Genomic DNA, 21,905 nt, shown 5'->3' with positions numbered 1-21,905 from the left:
CAAAGGGAGCAGACTCCTTCCAGCCTTGCTGTGTGAGTGTTCCCTCTTTGTGGAACCTGATAGATCCAATGCCCAGCCCCCACTCCCCACCCCCTCCCTCCACCGGTGGCCATTTGTCAACCCCACACCCTCAGTTCAACCTGTAACCTACTGGCAATCATGGGTGATGTCATTTTTGGTGCCACGGCCAAGCTGGGCAAGAGTGACGACTAAGAGAGGGACAAAGAATGAGACAAACCAAGTGCCATCAAGCATACAATAACCACAACATTCCACAGATAGGCAGACAGGTTGCGGCGGAGAGACCAGATTTTATTAGAATAGCTGCAACATGTCATATAAATATAAATATAAATATATATATAAATGTACACATCCTATACATAGACTTGGGGGCATGTCAAGATCAGGGGGTTATTGCTTTTGAGCTTTTCCCATTGACTACTGTATTCATTAAAAAACCCCAAACCCACCATCTTTTGTGTGTGGGGGTGGTTTGGGGGGGGGAGGACAAAAGGCTGCAGGGAAGCAGATGAGAACTCAAGACCAAATGAAAGGGCTTCCGCGCAAGTGAGTGGAGGCGTTGCAGCCTCTCCAAAAGGCACAGTCACTAGAGAGCTATCCATCTCTCTCTCTCTTTCTCTCCCCGCCCCCCCTGCCCCATACGGGCCTTGCATTTGTTTCTCAAGGCCCAGCAGAGAAGCCAAGAGTCAGAATAAAGAAGACTAATTTGCAACCAAACATTAGTAGAAAGAAAGTGCAAAGCGGGGGGAACAAAGAAGGGAGAGCAAGAATATATGTACAGGGGGAATTCAAATAGAAACAAACGCAATAAACCAACACAGTGAGAACTCGCGCAGGGTGCAATGCAGTGAAAGGGAGGTGCATGCAGCAGAAGCAGCAGCAGCAAGCTGAAGAGGTGGCAGTAGATACAGGACAGCATTGAGAAAAACATTTTTAAAAATATCAGGAGAAAAACCAAGTCTACTTAAGGAGCTATGGCTGGCTTAAGACCACCACCTCGTTTGCCCCCTCTGCTCTGCTGGATTTGCAGAGGTATACTCTGAATCTGCTATCATCAGTTTTCATATGGTGAATCGTCATGGATCCTCACCTCTTACTAGTCTCATAGCCCATCTACCTATTCAACACAATCAGGTCCTACAGCTTTTTCTGAATTGTACCACATCAGACTGTAGGTGGAGAGCAATATGTTTGAATGCTCCTCCCGCTGCAATAAAGAAACCCAAACTCCCTGCACACAGAAATGAGCAAATCAGAGGGAAGGCTAGCACAGAATCTTTCTCCTTGACATGTTAGTTTTCTGGGTGCAGGGAGTTTTGTCCACGGGGGATTGTTCAAGGATGCTACTCCCCCCCACTTGCAGTTTGAATGGTACAGTTCAGCCACACTGTGTGATTTTGTTAAATTGTAGGCTAGCTGTCAGACAGTTATTCAACAATGGGAGTCAGGCTGGGAGGTGACAAGATAATTAGGGGTGGGCATTATTCCCTATCAAATGTTGATTAGCAAATGCGTGTGCAAAGGCACCCTACGGTTTGCACCTACAGCTATTATATTCCAGCTTCATCTGCAGCAGGAGGAACTATGCTCCTATGTGTTCCTATGAACCACAGAGTAACCGTTTAACCAGAAATGGTGCACTGGTGGTCCACCCCACTCTGATATGACTCCTGGCTGCTTCCTATTGCATGGAAAACAAACCTAACCCTGACAGTAGTACAGGAGGATATTTGGTGATGTGCAACGTAGGGATCATGCCACATGTCCTGTGTGCATCTGACCTGTGCAGACTGGCAACCATTCACAAATGATCTCCGTCACTGCCTGCCTGTGGCTATAGAGAAGCCCAACACAGTGAGTGCCTACACTGGGTACTCTGTATTAGAACCGGGGACCACACCATGCAAATAACCCTGGCAGGGTTCTGTGTGTGCTGCACATCTGCAATGCCTAGTTAAACATTCTGCATCCTGAGAACCACAGCTTTCATAGAAAAAAATAAAATAAAATGATGTTAATAAAGAAAGACTTGGTTGGGCGACCCATATTTCCAGCCCATAGGGTGTCCAAGAGAAGTTCAAGAAATGGAATGGAGCTGGCCAGGTTTGCCTTCATTCCAAGGGATGGGGCTCCAGGGTTCTACTGTCTTCTACAACCTGTCTTTCACACATGGCTATTGTTTGCTGACCCCTGCCCCAGTCATCAAATGTCAGTCTCGATGCCCTTCTCTGCTACTTTCATTCTCCCAAAGATCCAAAACTGGTTTGGCTGGTGCTATGTCTGATGAAGTGGGCTCTTGACTAGGAAAGCTCACAATGAAGCTATTCACACGGACATGCAAAACCGGGTTAAGGAAGCCCAGCCTGACTTTGCACACGTGTGTATACTGCTGGGATCAGACCCAATCCCGGTGGCACCATGGCGGCAAACCCACTTTGGCGCAACAGTGGCAAAGCCACCCTCCAAAACAAGGAGGATCGTCTGCACTCTCCTGACCCCATTTCTACTATCGTCTGCCAGCTGTGTCTGCTTGATGATCGCCTGCTGACTGTGGGCCTCCAGGTTGGCTTCAGGGAGGGGGAAAGGAAAGGAAAAGTTGTGCTGTCAAGTCGGTGTCGACTCCTGATGACCACAGAGCCATGTAGTTTTCTTGGTAGAATACAGGAGTGGTTTACCATTGCCTTCTCCCTTGGAGGCGGGGGATCCTCATAATTCACGATGCACTCATATGGTGCATTATAGGAGCTCGGGGGGAGGGGGGACGTCTGGCACCCTGACCCTTGGAGCTATTGGCAGCAGCCAGTAATCGTATGGGTGGCAGCCTGCCTGCCCAAAGGAAAGCACCGAATCGTCTGCAGGGAGGTAAGCTTTTTAAGGCTTCCTCCCTGCTAGCCTTCTTGCCCTTTCTCACTGCTTGTGAGAAAAGGCTCTGTATGATAAATTGGTCACTCACCGAGATGCCATAGGACTCATTTTTCTTGCACTAGTCTTATCTGGCTGCTCTTCTGAAATCTATACAATTTGCTACCCTTTATTTTGGAAGCAGAATTATTTCACTGCTTATGCAAATGTACATGATTTGGCTTATTTATTCTGGGGCGGAGGTGCAGAACACAACCCTGATCAAGGCACCATGATTAATCTCAAATCTAAAAATATGCCCTTTGACTTTCCACGCTACTACTTATTTCTTGTTGCGAAAAGAATGGCTTACCCCACATTACTCTAGCCTACTTGATTTTCAAGCAGTTTAAAAAACATGGAATATTTTTGAACTTGAATTACTATGGAATAAATAACGTTGGCTTTTAAGCTATTTATGCAAAAGGAACAACTACATTTAGGGAAGATATTGATCATGTTTAAGGGGGGTGGGGGAAAAACCTGCCTGTGAATTGGTATAATTTTGTTCCCTGGTGGTGTTGAGACATGCAGAAGGAGATTTTATTGGAAATTCTTCTATGTTTTATTCTAATTTACGTGTCTGCTAGCCCGGTTGCTTTAGTAGTTATTAAAAAGAAACAATGCCATATAATATATAAATGTAAGCAATAAAATCTTTTGGGTTTTGCTGGAGTAAAGGCCTATAGCTAAAGCAATAAATATACACATTCATTCATTTGCATCCATCTGTTTGTTTTCTGCTCACACACTCACGAGTTAGAAATTGGATGAGCAAAAGCCCCACTCCGGGCATCTGTGGCTGGGCTGTGCATTTCAAACTATGCACAGGGGGTGGGGGAAGACAGTCTCAGCACTCCCCCAGGTAAAATACTCCCTAGACAGGCAAGACTAACATTCCAGCGAAAATGCTAGCCTAAAATCTTCTTCCTGACATGCTAGCTATGTATGCATATGGGGGTATTTTATGTGAGGGGAGCACTCAAACATCAGTCCCCTGCCACAGTATGAAATAGTACAACCCAGCAATGGTTACATGGTTCCTTCCCCTCTCCCTTTTCATTTCAGCATCAATGGGCCACTTAAGATCTGTGACAAAACCAGGGACAGTTCTATGAACATGGTGTGTGTGTGTGTGTGTGTGTTGAGTGATCACACAAGAAACATGTACAGATAGCTGTACACACGTACAACATAATGTGTGCACAGCCTGACTTCAAGGATACAAGATAAATCTCCGTAGCCTTTCAATGGATTTGGGAAATGGATGGTAATCTATGGGACTAAGAGCACAAAACCATGGGGCGGCAGTGCCTCAGTATTATTCCAATCTGGAATAAAAGGCAGGACCTTGTCTGTGAGCCACACAGCAATTCCACCCCCATGCGAACTGTGTAGTAGGCTATTAGGATGGCAGTGTTTCTATGGACAGGCTTGCCAAGTGTGTGCTGCGTAGAAGTGTGTGGGCATGTTCATCATCTTAGGTTATCATCCTGTGATACAAATGTGGTCTATGTGCACAAGAAAGCACTGGGTATTTCAGTCACATGCTCTTGCTGAGTCATGGCATTTCTCCACTAATCTGTGAGATCCACTCACCTGAGGGAACCACCATTTGCATGGCCTCCTATTGTTCACATGGTCACTTTCAAAATGCGAGAGTCCACTGACGTTGCCAGGGATTGCTAACTGTTTTTCAATGTTTAGTCAACATTGCAGGAGAACTGGTTGTGTGAACAGGTCCCTCACAGCCCTTCACAAAACACATGTGAGAGGTTAAAACAAGTCTTGTACATAATTTCTGAGCTTTCTGCCCAGCCACCTATGCTCAGTTTTGGTCTAACATGTTAATGTGTAAATATCTGTGTATGTATGAAGCTGATTTTGTTCCTCCCAATGCAACTTAGCTGAGTGCATGGCCTCGGAGAGGATCCCAGGATAAGGGTACCCCCTTTTTGCCACCTAGCACTGGATGCCACTCTGCTGGGGTAGTGCATTCATTGCAGCAAACTCTCTATGAAAGGAAGGAGGGAGGAAAGATACCTAGCCTGGATCCCACTGAAGAGGAAGAGGAAAAGCCGAGGGGGCTTGGTGGTAGTGATGATAGGGACTGGGGGAAATGAGGTCACTCAAAACTAAAGGGGTCAGGAGTGCTCAAAAAGAAGTGCCCATCAACATGCATGTCCAGAATTTCCTTCTCACTGTCAGGCGGAAACCCCAGGTGGCAGATGGGGCACTTCCAAAGTGCAGGCGAGGGCAGGTCCAAGGGGGATGCTCCCATTCCACATGGCCCTGGTTCCGACATCTGCCGTCCTGTCAGTCCGCTGCATGGGAAGGGGGGAAAAGAGGGAGGGAGGGAGAAAAAAGAGGGTAAAATGGGTAGATAAGACCATTAGTGACTTTGAGTGGTAGTTGTAGTGGTGGTGGTTACTCTGGCACAGACTTCCTTCAGGAAACTCCAGATGGAAACAAGATATACTGCTAAAGCAGACAAGGAGCAAGATTCCTGGAGATGTGATACCAAGTCAGTGGGCTCTTCATGAGGCACAATACAGCAGAGGCGGTCAAATCATGAGAGAATAGTGGGGGAAGCCCCTCACTCTCTTGTACCATGGCACAAGAACTAGGGCTGTTCTCACAAGTAGGGGTGTGCAATTTGGGAATTCGGTGATTCGGTTCAGGACCCGAACCGAATCACCCCTGTTCTGTTTTGTGCCCGAATATGGGCCACCCAAATCACCCTTGATTCGGTTCAGATTCGGATTTAATCTGAATCCGAATCGATTTGGGGGGTAAAAAAGGGGCCCAGGGGCAAAATTTTGGGGTGGGGTGGTAGTGCCCAATGGGTGGAGTCTACCACCCCAATTTCAGGGGAATTGGGCAAAGGGCTGATTTTTGGGGAATTTTTGAAATTTTAGTGACTTTGGGGCAGTTCGGGGGCATAGCATGGGATCTGGGCAAAAGGAGTGGGGTGGGGTGGTAGTGCCTAGTGGGTGCAGGCTACCACCCCAATTTCAGGGGGATTGGGCAAAGGGCTGATTTTTGGTGAATTTCTGAAGTTTTCATGTCTTTGGGGCAGATTGGGGCAGAAAGTAGGGACTGGGGCAGAATAGTGGGGTGGGGTGGTAGTGCCTAATGGGTGGAGGCTACCACCCCAATTTCAGGGGGATTGGACAAAGGGCTGATTTTTAAAGAATTTTTGAAGTTTTAGTGACTTTGGGGCAGTTTGGGGGCAGAAAGTGGATCTGCCCAAAAAGAGTGGGGTGGGGTGGTAGTGCCTAATGGGTGGAGGCTACCACCCCAATTTCAGGGGGATTGGGCAGAGGCCTGATTTTTTGGGAATATTTGAAGTTTTGGTGTCTTTGGGGCAGATTGGGGGCAGAAAGTGGATCTGCCCCAAAGGAGTGGGGTGGGCTGGTAGATAGTGCCTAATGGGTGGAGGCTACCACCCGTCCCCAATTTCAGAGTGATTGGGCAGAGGGGTGAATTTTGGTGAATTCTGAGGTTTGTCTTCATAAGGTGAAGTGTGCTAAATTGATTACTTCCTCATATTCATAGTAATTGAGAGTGTGAAAAAGTGAAAGTGGGGTCATGAGAGTTGTCTAATTGAAAAAAATCTCATTTGCTATGATAGAATGAGAATTCACACCTCAGAAATTTTTTGAGAATTGCTCGTTTTGGGCACAGATCGTTCTGTGCCCGAAATTTTTTGCACATCCCTACTCACAAGCCTAGTTAGGGTAGGAGGCATCTCCTACCCATGCCTGGGCACTGGGCACAATCCCATCTTTCAATGGTCTGTGAGTAAAAAGCAATGTAGTAAGGGAAGGAAGTGATCATTTGCCAATCATCACTTGGGTCAGAGGGCTTTAGCAGGTTTTATGTAAAGAACAGTTTATTTATTTATTTATCAAATTTGTTCACCACCCCAAACTTCGGTTTCTGGGCAGTTCTTCACAGAACATAGAATTAACCTATGGAATACATGGCCAATAGCTTGAGGGGCATTTTTCTGAAAGTATTAATTAAAGGAAGATCAGGGGTAGGAGTGTAAAAGAAGAAGATAAACTGAAAGAACACAAGAGGACAAATGCTTATGTCCTGGAGCTGAAGAGATGGGGAATCACATTCGGATTAGCAATAAGTGGGCAAACCTTTGGCTACTTCCATAGCCAAGTCTACAAGTAATCTGTGCTAAGACACAAGGTCAAATTCTGCACCAAGAAAAAGCTGACGTCTGGGGAAGGGCCATAGCTCAGTGGTAGAGCACATCCCTTGTGTGCAGAAGGTCTCAGGCTGTGATAGGGGAAAGATCCCAGAGATTCTTAGAAAGGTAAATTCTGTAGCCACATTCTGTGCCTTTTCGGCACTTGTGCAGAACTGTAGGAGGCACACAGCCTGGTCTACAGCTAACTGATGAAGAACTCATATAGCCTTCCAAAGGGAAAATGTCATAAAAATGGAACATCCCAGCACTCCTCACCTGGCTACTTCATAGAAGCCACTGCCCAGCTCTGGCAGGAGCAGATTGGTTTCTTCGCCACCACTCTGTGCAGCTGCCATTAGCACAGCCTTCTCATCTTCTGCCTCCTAACACACACAAAGACACAGAGAGAAAAACCACAAGCATGTCTGATTTTTTCCTACCTCTGTGCAACTCAGTTCCATCACCTTGGTTAATTGTTTTCCCTCTGCCTGGGGGCAAGTCTCTTGTATGTAGCACATACTTACATAGCTTATCTTTTGGTGTGTGAGAAAGAGGCAAGCATTACAAGTGGGTGAGTTCCCCTCTTCGCTTAGCTCAAAACTGATCCAGTCTTAAGGAATCAGGTCAGAATTCTAAAATGACTCTTGCCCTTTCCACCCTGAAACTAAGAGTGATATTCAAATATCCATAATCACCAAAAATAAGAAACACTAGACTACTTTTTAGGCACACACAAAAATGTGAAAACACACATCCATACACAAACAGGTCTTTAAGGGTTTAGAGACCTCTGAATAAAACCAGGGGTACTTCCTAAACCTTGTGGGCAGCAGGAGAAACATATAACCCCAGAGTCTGTCTAACCAGCCTCTACAAAAAGATGAAAACCCAGAACAGGGGCGTAGCAAGGTTGTAGTGGGCCCAGAGACAAGATTTTAAAATGCCCCCCTCCCCCCACAACTGAAGCTCAGCCCGTGTCAGTGAAGCTCAGCCCGTGAAGTAAAGAAATCTTAAATGAGGCTGAATAGTGGTAACAAAAAGCATCGTAACATTATATATATATATATATATATATATATATATATATATATATATATATATATATGTGTGTGTGTGTGTGTGTGTGTGTGTGTGTGTGTGTGTGTGTGTGTGTATGTATGTATAATATGTGTGTGTATGTATGTATATGTATATAAAAATAAACAAACCTATGTGCCACAATGATGATGCAAGTCATTTAATGGTACTAGAGAAAGACATGCTGTTCTGGTAGCTCCAGGTCTGAACACTCACATCAATTTTGGAGGATAAATACAACTGAAGGAAGCCCGGGCGGGTGCACTGCTGGTGGAGTCAGTCATGTGACTTGCCTCTGGGGGGGCCCCCCAAGGCAGTGGGCCCCCAGACAACTGTATCCCCTTGCCCTATTATAGTTACGCCCCTGACTCAGAAAGCTCAGGATTTTCAGCAACAGCATCAGTTTAATTCACAGCTTCACAGAAAGCCCAAGCCTACATTGCCTGTGTCTTTTAAGAGCGTGGTCAGTCTTTCTGAGCCTTCAAAAGGCTACCCACAATTTCTCTTGGTAGTTTGAATGTGCATCATAATTGCACTGCATTTCCAAATGTATCATAAAGGGAGTCTTTTTTTTGTCTAGAAAGACCCTCCCAGATCCCTTTGAGAGCTCAATTTGGATTGCCAAGATAGTTCTTTCACTCATAGGTTCGGCTAGGCCTGCAACCCCCCCACCCCACGCTTTTGATGGACAGGTCTGAGTTTGATGGGTGCCTCACCGAATCGGAACTGGAGTCCTCCTCGGGTGGCTGTTTGATCTGACTGGCAAGGGGTGCAGGCTGGCTGATCACCACGGTGCGAGCAGGTCCACGGGCACAAGGCGGTGTGGTGGTAGCTGCCCGGTTGTCACACAGGCTGTAGGAACCGAGCTGGGCAGGCAGGCGCATGTCCTCAGGGCACTCATCCTCAGAATCAGACAGTGGCGAGTCCAAGGAGCCTGGGCAATGTGCACGTGAGAGGACGGAAGAACAAGAGCACGCAGTCAGCCCTATCAAGGCCTCCCCAGCTTAAGTATGCTGTTTAATGTAAAAGATGCCTGTCAACTGGGAGCTACTAGGCTGGGTTCCAGTAATCTATAACAGCTTAAATCTGTAAAATGGATCCCCACATTTTCTCCAAGACACCGAAACAGGGAGGGGAATTGGCAAGTATAACTGGGCAGCGATGCAAGGTTGTGGGGTGGGTGGGTGGGAACTGACCATGAGCCTCCAGTGCTGTCTCCTCTTCGTCACCCAGAACTGATTCACTCCATTTCTCATCAGCCACCTTCTCCAGGCGCTCCTCCAGGCGCCGGACATACACCAGCAGCTCCTGAGGGCAGGGAACAGGTCAAGGGTGAGCACTAGGTTCCCAGAAGGAAGGTGGGCAGGACATGCCACTCCAGACTCTGAACAATACCTCCCAGCCCCTCAGCAATCCAGCAGCCCAACCTCCCTCCAAGCATTCTCTATTCAGGTATGCCCACAGATACCACTTCTTCACCTTTCCCAAACTCAGACTCTCTGGCCGCTCTTCCCTTGGGACCCCTGACCCTGGACCAACCTGATTTCCAGCCTGCAGCTGCTCCTTCTCCTTCTGGGCAACTTGCAGTGCAGCTCTGAGCTCACGCAACTCCCGGCGGCTTTCGGAGACCTGCACCTGTTGGGGCAAAGCAAGAGAGCATGAAGGGAAGGTGTGTACATGCATGCTGAGGAAGCCGTTTAGGTGAGGCAGGCAAGGGGTCTGCTGTGGAGTCAGATATTCTGCCCCCTCACCTCAAGTCAGGGCACCTGGGCCACTCTCACTATCTGGCAGTCTCACATATCCCTAGGTAGGGTTTGCCACAACTCAGGGTCTCTAGGGAAAGGACTAAAAGCTTGTGGTGCTGGGGAGGGGAGCAGTTTCAAGGGAGCAGCCTATTCTGTGCTTGGCCTGAGAGTGTCTGTTGTTTGCTTCACCACTGGGTCCCTCAAGTCTACCCAGAAGCAAGAGGTACAGCCCAGCACCAGGTACACACCAGGCACACATAGGCTTCCCCTCTCTCCCAGCAGGCACCATCCCTCAGCTCCCAGGCTCTGTTCACTGCACATTAGGGCCTGAGCCCTCAGAAGGCTCAGCTTTGGGGCAGAGACTCCCTTCCACCCAATGTCGCCCAGAGTCTTCCTTTTGCACAGCTAGAATCCTTGGTGGCACCAGTCCTTTGCTCTGATGGGCTGGGTCAGAGAGTCTAACATACAGGTTGAGCTGCAAGGATAAAATGGGCAGCTCAAAAGAGGAGATTTGCTACTAGTGCAGGGGTTCCCAACCCTGGGTCCCCAGATGATGTTGGACTACAACTCCTATCATCCCTACCTGCAATGGCCTTTGGATTATCGTAGTTATAGTCCACCAACATCTGGGGATGCCAGTTTGCAAACCTCTGAACTAAGGGGCATCCAATATGGCCATTGTATGGCTGGGGTTGATAGAAGCTTTCATCCAACAACATCTGGGGACCCAAGGTTGGGAATCCCCACGGCCAAGATTCATTGAGCTCTGCATTCTGGACTCCACTCTAGCAGTGGTCAGATGGATGGTTCTGGAAAGCTCAAAACCAGGACAAGGAAGTGCTGACCATCCTCAATGGTTTGTCCCCAGCATCTAGTACTCAGAGGTATATTTATTCTGAGCACAATTGGCCCAATCCTAGCTATTAGTGCAAATAAGTTACTGACAGACTTCTCCATGTGGTGGATCTGATTCACAACCTTCTGCATTGGCGATGATCAGAACCTCAGGGGTGGACAGCCAGTCTTGTGGCAGGGAGCATGAATTGTCCCCTTTGCTAAGCAGGGCTTGCCTTGGTTTGCATCTGGATGGGTGACTATATGTGAGCACTCTCTGCTGCAAGACATTCTCCATAGGGCATGGAGCCGTAGCTCAGTGGTAGAGCATCTGCTTCCCATGCAGAAGGCCCCAGGTTCACTCCCTGGCATTTGCCATTCAGAAGGTAAATCTGAAAGAGACTCCTGCCTGAAACCTTGGGGAGCCGCTGCCAGTCAGTGTAGATAATACTGAGCTAGGTGGATCAAGGCTCTGACTCAGTATAAGGCAGGTTCCTATGTTCATAAGGATAGAATTAGATCAGGATGTATTGCAAGCTTCCCTATGTCAGAAAAGGAAGATGACTTAACAATACTTAATTGTAGCTCAAGATATAAATAAATAAATAAATAAATAAATATAGATAGATAGATAGATAGATAGATAGATATAGATATATATAAAATTTATATATACATACATATGCACATATAAAATATTATAAAACATATTTTAGGTTATAGATTATAGGGGTAATGAACATGCAAGCAGTTTCCTGTTGGTGGGAGTAGATGGGTACAGTGGGAGAACCATGAGGGCCCAAAGGAATTTTGAATTTTCTCCTCCCCAAGGGTAATGAGATTCTCCTCCCCCAGGGCCCCAGCTTACCAGACTGGAATCACGCTCTTGGGCCAATTCCACACGCAACACCTGGCGTTGTGCCCGCTCTTCTTGCAGGCTCTTTTCTAGGCGAAGCACCTCAGCACTCAGCTTTAAGATCTTGTCCTTCTCTACCTGCCAGTACCACAGGGAAGGACACTGAATTCCTAACACTGAAAGCAGTTTCTCCCCTGTCCACTGAATGGGTTGACTAATTATATCCACACTTGGGAACCAGCAACCAGGCAAAGTGGGACACTCCAGAAAGCAAAGGGAAGAGGGATCTGGAAAGCATGACGACAACTAATATATGAGATTGGATCTACGTTTTCAAATGGCCAGCAAATATTTAGAATGTGATGTATGGAAACATTCAGGGCTACAAAAGAATTCAGATCTGAAGAGGGATCTCCACATGAACATTTAAAACATGTGTAGCTCCTCCCTACAAGTAAGGTTTAGCTCAAGTCAGCCAGTTTCTAGATCAGCTAGGAAAATATTGATTGATTGAAAATTTGCATTTTTATAACAACCTTCAATGAAATATTGCCAGGGCATATAACAACAAAAACAAACACAATAAGCCCATTTACAAAGACACAGTACAATATAGTACAATACAGTAGCAGGTGAATATTTAGCAGCATTAAAAATGCTCTTCAACAATTAAAAGGCCTGGGAAAACAAAAAGGTCTTTGTCTGGCACTGAAAGGACATCAGCTGGAACCAGGTAAGCTTCTCTGGGGAGAGTGTTCCACAGGAAGTTGGGTGCTACCAGTCATCACCTGCAGATGTTGGAGGCAACGAGAAGAGGACCTCCAAAGGTGATCTCAGGGCACAGACAGATTGATGTGGGAGTAAGTATTCCTTCAGGTACTCAGGTTCATTCACATCTCTGTGCTCCTCATCATGAATTCAACATATTTCCCCCCCCCAAGTGTGTGGTAGTGGTGGTGAGAGTATTAGTGCTTTAACACAGAGGATTCCATTTTCTCAAAAGTTTTCTCAAAATGTTTTTACTCAAATGGTAAGTCTTGTCATCAACATTTGAGCAGTCTCATGCAGACAAGAAGAGCTGACATCCACAGTCCCAATGGGAAATTTTCCCTTTCTGCATGTAATGTTTATTTAAAGTGCCCCATACTTTAATATCATCAACTATAATATCATCACCACCCAGAGAAGCAATTCTTGTTCTAGTGCAGGCAGTTCCCTACACTGGGAAACTTGCTATATCCAGTGCATTCTACTCTCTTTCCTCTAAAAAGAAAACATGTCTGAATGTAATAATGGAAAGCCAAGGGTGGGACAGAGGGCTCAGCATCAGCCCCCATGGTCTTGGGCAAGGGGGTGGGGTGGGGAGTAATCTCACCAACCTCCATGTTCTGCAGCAGTGTGGCCTTCTCCTTCCACCACTGGCCCTTGCCTTCTTTCCACTTCAGAGTCATATCAGCAAGTTTGATGTTGATCTCGGCTGCCTCAAGGCGACTCTTGTGCAGGTCAGAGATGGTCCGGTCCCGGATGGAGGCAACGCTGGCCAGTTCTTCCCCCAACAAGGCCACTTTCTGCTGGCTGGCAGCCAGGATATCCTGGGTGGAGCGCAGCTGTTCACACAAGCCTTCCATCTGAGCCTGGAAAGAGCGGGGTGGGGTGTGTGAATGGCACATGAAAGGCAAGTGAAGTTTGATAGGCATTATGGGAGCTCTGGCATGGTGCTTAATAGCATAACACCTTCATAAACACTCATCACTGATTCAGGATTCAACAAACCACATTCCCTGTGCCTCCACTGCCACATGACCCACACAAACCCAAGACTATCATCCAATATGTTTCCCAGAGCTAAGAATAAAACCCCAAAGTCCTGGCTACCCACCATATGCTCCTCCACTCTACAAGTCCTGACAGAGCAAGAAACTATTATGGTTTTGCCGAAGTCAAAGAGGGCCACATTTCACATCCTTGCAGGCCACACTATTCTCCAGACCCTGAGCTGCGAGCCAGAAGTGTATTTTGATACCATCAGGCAGGAAGGCCTTCCGAGTCACGGAGCACGTGTGCTCAGGCATAGCACCAACATTAAAATATGTATATCTGCTTATTACATACAACATTTTTAAAAAGAAAGTTATTGTAGCTCAGTGGTAGAGCATCTGCTTTGCATGTAGAAGGTCCCAGGCCCAATCCTAGGTCAGGCAAGGAAAGACTCCTGCCTGAAACTTTGGAGAGCCATTGCAAGTCAGTATAGGTCCCGATGCCCAGTTCCCCTTTCTTTGAAAACCATCGCCCCTTTCCTTCAGAGACTCAAGTGATAAAGACAGATGGATGGGACATACAGTAGATATGAACCATGAGATCAGGATTAGAAAAACATATGGAGGCTAGGTCCACCAGTGGTCATGATCCATGACAGGCAACAATGAAACCTCCACAGAGGCAGTGTTGACCAGATGCTGGGGACAAAGAACTGGGGTTGGGCTCTCTCCATCATGCCCTGTTGGAGACCTTCTCGGGGGGCACCTGAGCGGCCACTATTGGAGGCAGAACACTAGACTGGATGAATTTTTGTTTTGATCCAGCAAGGAGAGTAGTTATGGTCATCTGGGGTGTGTGCTGTTAGTCACTTACAGTGCGGCAATTAGCAGCTGCCAGCTTCTGTTTCAATTTGTTAATGTCCTCCTGCAGGACCAGTGTCTGAGAGACTCTCTCGCCATGAAGGGTCTTGGCTTCCATCAGGTCAGAGGCCAGGCTACGGCTTTCCTCCTCTGAGGCCTGCAACTTGACCTGAAGAGGAGACAGGAAGTAATCATGACATTCCAGCTGCTAGACTGTCCCACCGGCTTGGATTTCTGATCCCATCCATGCCCTCTTCTCAGACAACTTTTGGTCCACACTCACCTGGTACTCCTCTTTCTCAGCATTCTCCTCCTTGAGCTGGTTGTGAATCTGCTCTTGTTCCCGCAACAGAGACTTGACAGTATCCTTCACCCTGGATACAAAGCGAGGAGAGGGCTAAGCAGCAGTCCCTGATTGAAGGGCCACTTTCTTTCCAGCCCAGAATGAGAGTGCCTCTGTGGGAAGCACCCCTAGAAATTGGCTTTGAAGAGCCTTTTGAAGAGCCTTTTAAAGAGCCCCGGGTGGCGCAGTGGTAAAACTGCCGCCCTGTAACCAGAAAGGTTACAAGTTCGATCCTGACCAGGGGCTCAAGGTTGACTCAGCCTTCCATCCTTCCGAGGTCGGTAAAATGAGTACCCAGAATGTTGAGGGCAATATGCTAAATCATTGTAAACCGCTTAGAGAGCTCCAGCTATAGAGCGGTATATAAATGTAAGTGCTATTGCTATTGCTATTTTGCTCCAGCCACTGCACCCACTGCCTTTCCAGTAAAACAGAACATACAACTGGGAGCTCACTAGGTAGAGTTTCACTGATCTCAAGCTTCAAGAGGTAGATTTTTTCAAGACGATCTGATAAATTGAGGCTAGGCTTACACACTGCTAATTGCAATACCCAGCTCTGAGTTTGTTCCAACTCCCAGTTTGTTGGCATATTCAAGTTGCAGACTAGAGGTTGAACTAGGCAGAAAAAAGAGTTCACAACTCTTTCCACACTAGCACCCTTGAGCTCAGACATGGTTGTTCTGCAATCAGATGGAGGTGTAATTATAACTTGGGCTCCACACAACACTTATTTTTATTATTTATATACTGCTTTTCAATGAAAATGTTCTCAAAGCAGTTTACGTAGAAAAGGAACAAAAAGATGATGGTTATAACAAACAGATAGCACTACATTCCCCTTTAAGATGGTGCAAGGCTTATCTTCATAGGCAAGACTGTGAACTCATACGCATGTTTACCCAGGAGTAAGTCCTATTTGGCTGAATGGGACTTACTTTCTAGGAAATGAGTTCAGGATGGTTGCCTTCATCAACAAAAATGTCCCCAGTTCTTGTGGTTCTTGAGGCTCCCAACACTCTTCACATTGGCCTTTTAACTCTTCCCGTTACTCCCAACCATTGTCAGTGCATGATCAGAGTCTACTTATGTAGTAAAAGAGCCCCATAGTGGTAGAGCCATGGTGTCACCCTCGTGGGACTGTTCCAGCCAAGAGCCTCACCTGTCTAGATCTGTCTCCCTCTGCAACATCTTCTCACCCATGGCCTGGATATCGCCCTCCAGTTCCCGGATTCGGGCCAAGTGCTCAGTTTCCTGAAGGCTCAGTGTCTCTCTCTGCTTGGACACTTCCTCGTAAGAATCTGACAGCTCCTGGTAGGAGGAAGCAGAGAGGAGTGAACCCTGTCCAAGGCACCTGATGGGAGCTTGCACTTCCGTTGCCCAATATTGCTCACAAGAACATGTGCAAATGACAGACAATCTCATCCCACAGTACAGCTAGCTCAAAGACGCCGCCACAGAAACATCTGATGCTTCTACTCAACGCTCCAATTTTTAACTGTGGAGAACCTGAAGGCTGAAGTTGTTGGACAGGAGTGGCACCCGAGTTGTCTCTTCCAAGCCTCCCAGGGCCGCTGAGAGCAGGTTTGGGCCCCAGCGAAAATTTCTCCCCAGGCCCCACTTCCCCCACCACGAGCCCCGCAGTTGCTGCTGCCGCCACCACAAAGCCAAACCACCCATCTTTAAAAAAATTCTAGCAGCCATGTGCACGACCGTGGGTGGGTGGGGGTGAGCCGAACACCCTGCTGTGGTGGCTGTGACGCTCTGCTCAAATTGTGCAGGCATTCTGGAGCACCTCACAGTTCTCAAAGGCCGTTGGGCCAGACGGTCAGGCTCGGCGGCCATTTCCGCACTGCCAGCCACCACCATCACAGGGTGTGTGTGCTCGGCTCACCCCCCCACCCCGCCCACACACATGGTGGCTAGAATTTTTTTAAAGATCAGCGATTCAGCCTTGCAGCAGCTGGGGAACAGACATGGGGTGGGGTGGCGGTCGGATGCAAGACAAAAACATATGCAACATAGTTGGGCCCCAGGGCCCCTTCTGGATTGCCAGGCCCCGGTAATTCATACCGGCTTCCCCCTACTCTTGTCGGCTCTGAAGCCTATTAGGGTATGGGAGGTTTCAAGGCCAAAACGCTGGGCAATAGATGCAGGAAAGTGGAGAATATGTGTATATGTATGGGTGTGTTTAGGGGATTGATGTACTTTTGATTCATGATGTATAGCTACCAGCAAGAACTGATTGGGAGCCTCCGCTTAGAACCTATTAAGCTCAGAGCCCTCCCACCAACACCTAATTATCTCAATTTCCCGATTGTTCTCGGAAATGGTGTGAGCTTCAATTTATGCAACTGAGTAGCAAAACTATTGTACTGGGGTGCAATAAGCACTTAACATCCTTTATCAATGAACATTTGACATTATCAGCTAGAGTTCAATACACCCTTGTTAGTTTTATGAAGCTAGTTTAGTTCTGATGTGTTACTGTAAGAGATTGAAAAATAAAATATTTGCTGCTGGTGTGGTAGCTTTTGCTTACTAAACTGTCTCCTGGGGAGAAAGGGAGGCTTGTAGATGTGTAGACCTCTGGAGCCAACTTCACACACATGGGCAAGGGGGACCTAACAGGAAGGAAGTCAGACTCCACTGCAGCTTTTGATAACCCACAGCCAGACCAGATGGGGGAACCTGGCCAGCATAGCCCACCCTGAAGAGGGCAGCCATTGTGAACCAAGTCCCATGGCAGAAGAAAGGAGGGCAGGGCCCAATTTCTCTCCAGCTCTAGACAGTGGGGTCTGGATTGGCTGTTCCCAGTTGGCCCCCGTTTTCTTCCTTGCCTTGTACTGTGCAGCCAGCTTAGTGTGCTCATCACGCAGGGAGCCGAGTGCTGCTTCCAGCTCGGTCACGCGACTTCTCAGTTCTTGAACCTCTTCCTTCAGGCGGCATGACTCTCGCATGAGGGCTCCTTGCTCCTGCCGGCTTTCTTCCAATTGAGTCTGCAAAGGGCGAGATTCAAAAGAGCACGGATACAGGCTAGGGGACATGTTCAACAGAGGCAATGCTTCTGTTGTGCCGCCATTCCTGAAGTTATATCAAAGGAGGGGACGGGGTTGGGCGGGTGAGCAACAGTAGTTAAGGCTTTGCAGAACAGTAAAGGGAGACGAGAGAAGGTCCTTTCACAGCTGCCACTGGGTGGAGGAACCTTTTTGCAATTATTCTTATTAATAGTTTATTAATACCTATATTGCTGAGTCCTTGATTCTTTCCCTCCTCTCTCTTGGAAACACTTCCCATAATTTCCAGTGCACAACCCATCTAAGCACTGAAGGATTTCCCAGGATTGAAAAAATCAGAGAAGGAGAATACTGGTGGCAGGTCTGGGTCAGGACTGGTGCTTTAAAATGGGACTTCTGAACCACAAGTGCTGCTTGAAGATGTTACCTCTAGCAGGGTGGCCTTGGGAACCACCAGCAACATGTCAGTGCCTCCGCCATCATCACTGGCCTCCTCCAGAGTAACAAGCTCATCCATGGGCCAGGGCTCGCTGAACTGGAACGGGGAGCTTTGACCACACACCTCCCCATGGCGATCCACATAGCGGAACTGGTATTGCTGGGGGCCCGGCTTAGGCAGATAGCTAGCTGTAAGCAGGACAAAGATGGCTGTTTATTATTGCTCAACGAAACCAAAAGAGTTACAAAACAGCACAACCACACCAAAAAAGCAAAAAATCTAAACCAATGACCATAAAAGCCAGCACTCCCTCAACAAACATGAAGATTACAGAATCTTCTGTTCCTAGAAGCCATTTGCAGCCGAGCCGGGGAAGGGGATGGGGTCAGCAGGAGAGCTCTCCTGCCGACCGCCTGTGTATGGGAAGGGAAGGGGCGCCAGGGGTCTTGGGGCTTTTCAGGGGGCGGCCGCCAGCCGAGACGGGGGGGGGATTGAAGAGCCGGGCGGCAGGGACTGGGAGCTACCCTGCCGCCCGATTGCAATTGAAACACGAGGAGGAAGCCGAGCCGCGCGCCGCCGGAGGAGGGGGAATGAAGCGGGAGGCAGGGAGGTATGCCGCCCGCTTACTTGAATAAATACGTCAAAATTCTTGAGGGGGTGAGTAAAGCCCCCCCCTATTCTTTTTGGAACCCCCCACCCGAACCAAAACCACCCCGTGTCCGGACCGGTCTGGAGGCCTTTAGAATGGCCTCCGAACCGGTCCGTGCACATGCCTACATTTTAGCCCATCCTGTGTCTAGCATAAGATTTGTACCATAAAATATATAGTATTTGTTGTGGATTTTAAAAATGAAGGCCAGAGCAGGCCAGGTGATTTGCTCAAACCAATCACAGCAACACAAGTTTTCCATTTCCCCTGCCTTGTTCTCCCTTTTCCTGAATCACCTCTCAATCTTGATCAGAAAATCTCAGTTCAAAAGTTACTGGCGCGTATCCAGTAACATCGGCCCTCTGATAAGCCTGCTGTCAGCCCTCTGATCTAAGAAACCCACCTTGGAACTGGACGTTACAGTGAAGAAGAGCTCCTCCAGAAGTCCCCCCATCTGGCACTGTGCACCACACAAAGGTATAATAGTCACGCACCGTGGAGGCTTCCACCTGGACAGGGGAGATGGGAAAAGAGCACCGGAGTAACCCACATCTCTACTGCTCTCCTGCCTTGGCTTCACTTGTCTACCCTTCTCCAAACATGGCAGGAGACAAGGCCTGTAGCATGGAGCAGAACCCTGTTCCTTTGTTCGTAGCTTCAAAATCTGGCCTGCCTAGAGTCTCCCAGCTACCCCACATTAAGGCTTGGTCTGCACATATGGCAAGAGGAGGCAGCAGAATCACAGGGTGGTAGTATGGCGTGTACCCCTTTGGGCTGTAGCTCGGGGTGCTACTGCTGAATACTCCCCCATGTAAAAACTGCCTGACAGGAGAAACCTAGCATATTGAGAAGAATGGCTGTAACCCAGCCCACTCCCTGCTGTTCTAGTTGTCTACTTACAGGAAGGCTTGCATACATGGGAGCATTCAACAGTGTGATCTCCCACCTCTAGAATAATAGCATTTTAGAGGTGGAAAGGACTTTGGGGGTCTTCTTCTCTAGTTCCGGGGAGGATAGCTGGTCTTGTGGTAGTGAGCATGAATTGCCCCCTTTGCTAATCAGGGTCTGCCCTGGTATGCATTTGGATGGCTGTCAGTGCCATGTGAGCACTGACTACTGCAAGATATTCGATGGGGCCATAGCTTAGAGGTAGAGCTTCTGCTTTGCATGCAGAAGGTCCCAGGTTCACTCTCTGGCATCTCCACACAGGGCCGGGAAAGACTTTTGCCTAAACTCTTGGAGGGCAGTAGACAATACTGCGTCTCAATGTAGACCATATTGAGCCAGATGGACCAATGGCCTAACTAGGTATAAGGCAGCTTCCTATGTCCCTAAATCCTGTGCTTGGTACATCACAAAGAGTCCAGTCCATTTTACCACCTCCTTCTCCTGTATCTGTAGACTGGATCGAGCTATATTTCACCCTTACACTAGTAGCAGAGCTGTAGAACAATTGCTGGACAGGACTGAAGAGGAATCTCTCAAATACCGGACATCAAATCTGAATTGACCTCATTGGCCCTAGAATGCTTGATTTGTTTTATGTAAGTGGTATGCATATTTTCTATGTAGGGGCCTCCCACTTCACATGGGGACCATGGAGTGGGGGTAAAAGGGCTTTAAGCCTAGTCCTCACCTGGACTTGGCAAAACACATGTAATATTTGCCCTCGGAAAATAGCTTCCATTGACTCCAATGGCAACTGCAACTAATCATCGAGGAAAGTGGATGTGCTTTCTAACAAAGGCATTTTGTTTTGAAACAAGGGGAACTGAAGTGTTTCGTACGGCATGCACAAGCACCACACAGGCCCAAAGCCCCTCCCCTTCTCCTTGGTTGCAATACCTTGAAGATCCCAATCCAGTCTTTGGCTGATGGTTTCATGCCAGTCGGCAGGTTGTAGTGACACTCCACCTTGGCATGGGGCACATAGCTTGAGGCCACATTCAGAAAGGCCACGCTGGGGCGAGACTGCACCTCTTCCATCTTGGCAGCCTGGACAGAGAGGCAAAGGGAGATGGTTAGTGGGGCTAGGAAGGGGGCTGCGACAATGCCTAGAATATGGAGCTTGCCAGCACACAGGCCGGCTCCAGAGAAGCTGGAAGTCTCTCGACAGGCAAATAGTGCTCTGGAGCAATACTACTTGTCTTGTGCACCCTTACAGGCTGGGGAGAGGGCATAGCACACTGGCAGAGAACATGCTTGGCATGCCAAAGATCCCGGGTTCAATCCCTGGCATCTCAGATTAAAAGAGTCTCAAGTAATAGGATTCCTGATATACCTCAGGAGGAGGAGCTATAGCTCAGTGGCAGCAGAGCATCTGCTTTGCCTGCAGAAGGTGTCAGGTTCAATCTGTGGTATCTCCAGGTAGGGCTTGGAAGGACTCCTGCCTGAGTCTTTCAGGAGGACTGCTGCCAATCAGTGTGGACAATTCGGAGCTAGATGCACCCAGGGTATAAGGCAGGATAAGGATAAGGCAGCTTCCTATTTAACCTATGGTGTTGGCTCCACTGCCAGTCAGACTTAAAGCTGCTTGATATGTTCACCCAGGGCCAGTCAGAGATTTCTTCCAGGGCTGGGCATACTCTGAAATAAGAACCCTGCACCAAGAAAAATGGGAAGGTGGTGTGATATACTGAAATACTTCTGGCTATTTTAACATAATCTTCTTTATATATATTTCTCTTAGGCATACCTGTCGCTAATCCCATGGGTGGCAGCTCTCGCGAGAGTTCAAGCAGCTGCCGGACAGCGACGGGGACGGGTGGGAGGGAAGAAAATGGTGGTGACAGCCAGCTGGCCGGCGGGGAGACAAAATGGTGGCAGACGGTGGTAGATGGCTGGCGGGCAGGGGAAGAGGGTGGCTGGCCGGGAGGGAAGAAAGCGGCGGCAGTGGGCGGGGGAAGTAGCGGCTGGCTGGGGAAAGCACCTGGGGTGGGGGTGGGGGTGGCAGAGGGAGACTGGCTGGTGGGGGAAGTGGAGGTGGAAGAGGAAAGTGACAGCGGCCGGAGGGGGGAGGATGGCGGCAATGACTAACTAGAGGCGCAGATGTTCTGTGCCCAGTTCAGCTAGTTTATTCTATTTCTGCTAGGCACAGAAAAGGGCAAAGTGCTCTGGATGGCACTCAGGCCCTCCACTGACCAACTACTGGAAATTCTGCTCTTCCCCCTATCTACAATTTCACCAAGTGTTGCTC

The 21,905-nt window shown here is 48.2% G+C and overlaps 1 protein-coding gene and 1 non-coding gene across 4 annotated transcripts in view; one reads left to right on the top strand and one right to left on the bottom strand.

Annotated features, from left to right (window-relative positions):
• Positions 1-291: 291 nt before the first annotated feature.
• The window catches only part of CALCOCO1 (calcium binding and coiled-coil domain 1), a 29,995-nt gene continuing 8,381 nt past the window's right edge, over positions 292-21,905 (bottom strand). For 2 of the 3 annotated variants that reach the window (XM_053299346.1, XM_053299345.1), the window contains exons 2-15: positions 20,555-20,704; positions 19,113-19,218; positions 18,049-18,248; positions 17,445-17,603; positions 15,767-15,915; positions 14,546-14,636; positions 14,276-14,431; positions 13,024-13,278; positions 11,657-11,782; positions 9,749-9,844; positions 9,406-9,517; positions 8,926-9,143; positions 7,409-7,515; positions 292-5,249 (exon numbers count right to left, since the gene is read on the bottom strand). In XM_053299346.1, coding sequence (XP_053155321.1) covers positions 5,051-5,249; positions 7,409-7,515; positions 8,926-9,143; positions 9,406-9,517; positions 9,749-9,844; positions 11,657-11,782; positions 13,024-13,278; positions 14,276-14,431; positions 14,546-14,636; positions 15,767-15,915; positions 17,445-17,603; positions 18,049-18,248; positions 19,113-19,218; positions 20,555-20,695 — 2,115 coding nt within the window. In that variant the 5' untranslated portion in view covers positions 20,696-20,704 and the 3' untranslated portion in view covers positions 292-5,050. Of the gene's footprint in view, positions 5,250-7,408; positions 7,516-8,925; positions 9,144-9,405; positions 9,518-9,748; positions 9,845-11,656; positions 11,783-13,023; positions 13,279-14,275; positions 14,432-14,545; positions 14,637-15,766; positions 15,916-17,444; positions 17,604-18,048; positions 18,249-19,112; positions 19,219-20,554; positions 20,705-20,990; positions 21,310-21,905 lie in introns of all 3 variants that reach the window. The other variant, XM_053299344.1, reaches the window with a different exon arrangement.
• On the top strand, positions 11,089-11,166 carry TRNAG-CCC (transfer RNA glycine (anticodon CCC)). Its single transcript has one exon. It is a non-coding gene; the product is annotated as a tRNA-Gly (tRNA).

Source organism: Hemicordylus capensis, chromosome 2 (assembly GCF_027244095.1).
Source record: "Hemicordylus capensis ecotype Gifberg chromosome 2, rHemCap1.1.pri, whole genome shotgun sequence".
In the NCBI taxonomy this organism is placed as follows: domain Eukaryota; kingdom Metazoa; phylum Chordata; class Lepidosauria; order Squamata; family Cordylidae; genus Hemicordylus; species Hemicordylus capensis.
This window is presented reverse-complemented; position numbering and strand designations above follow the sequence as displayed.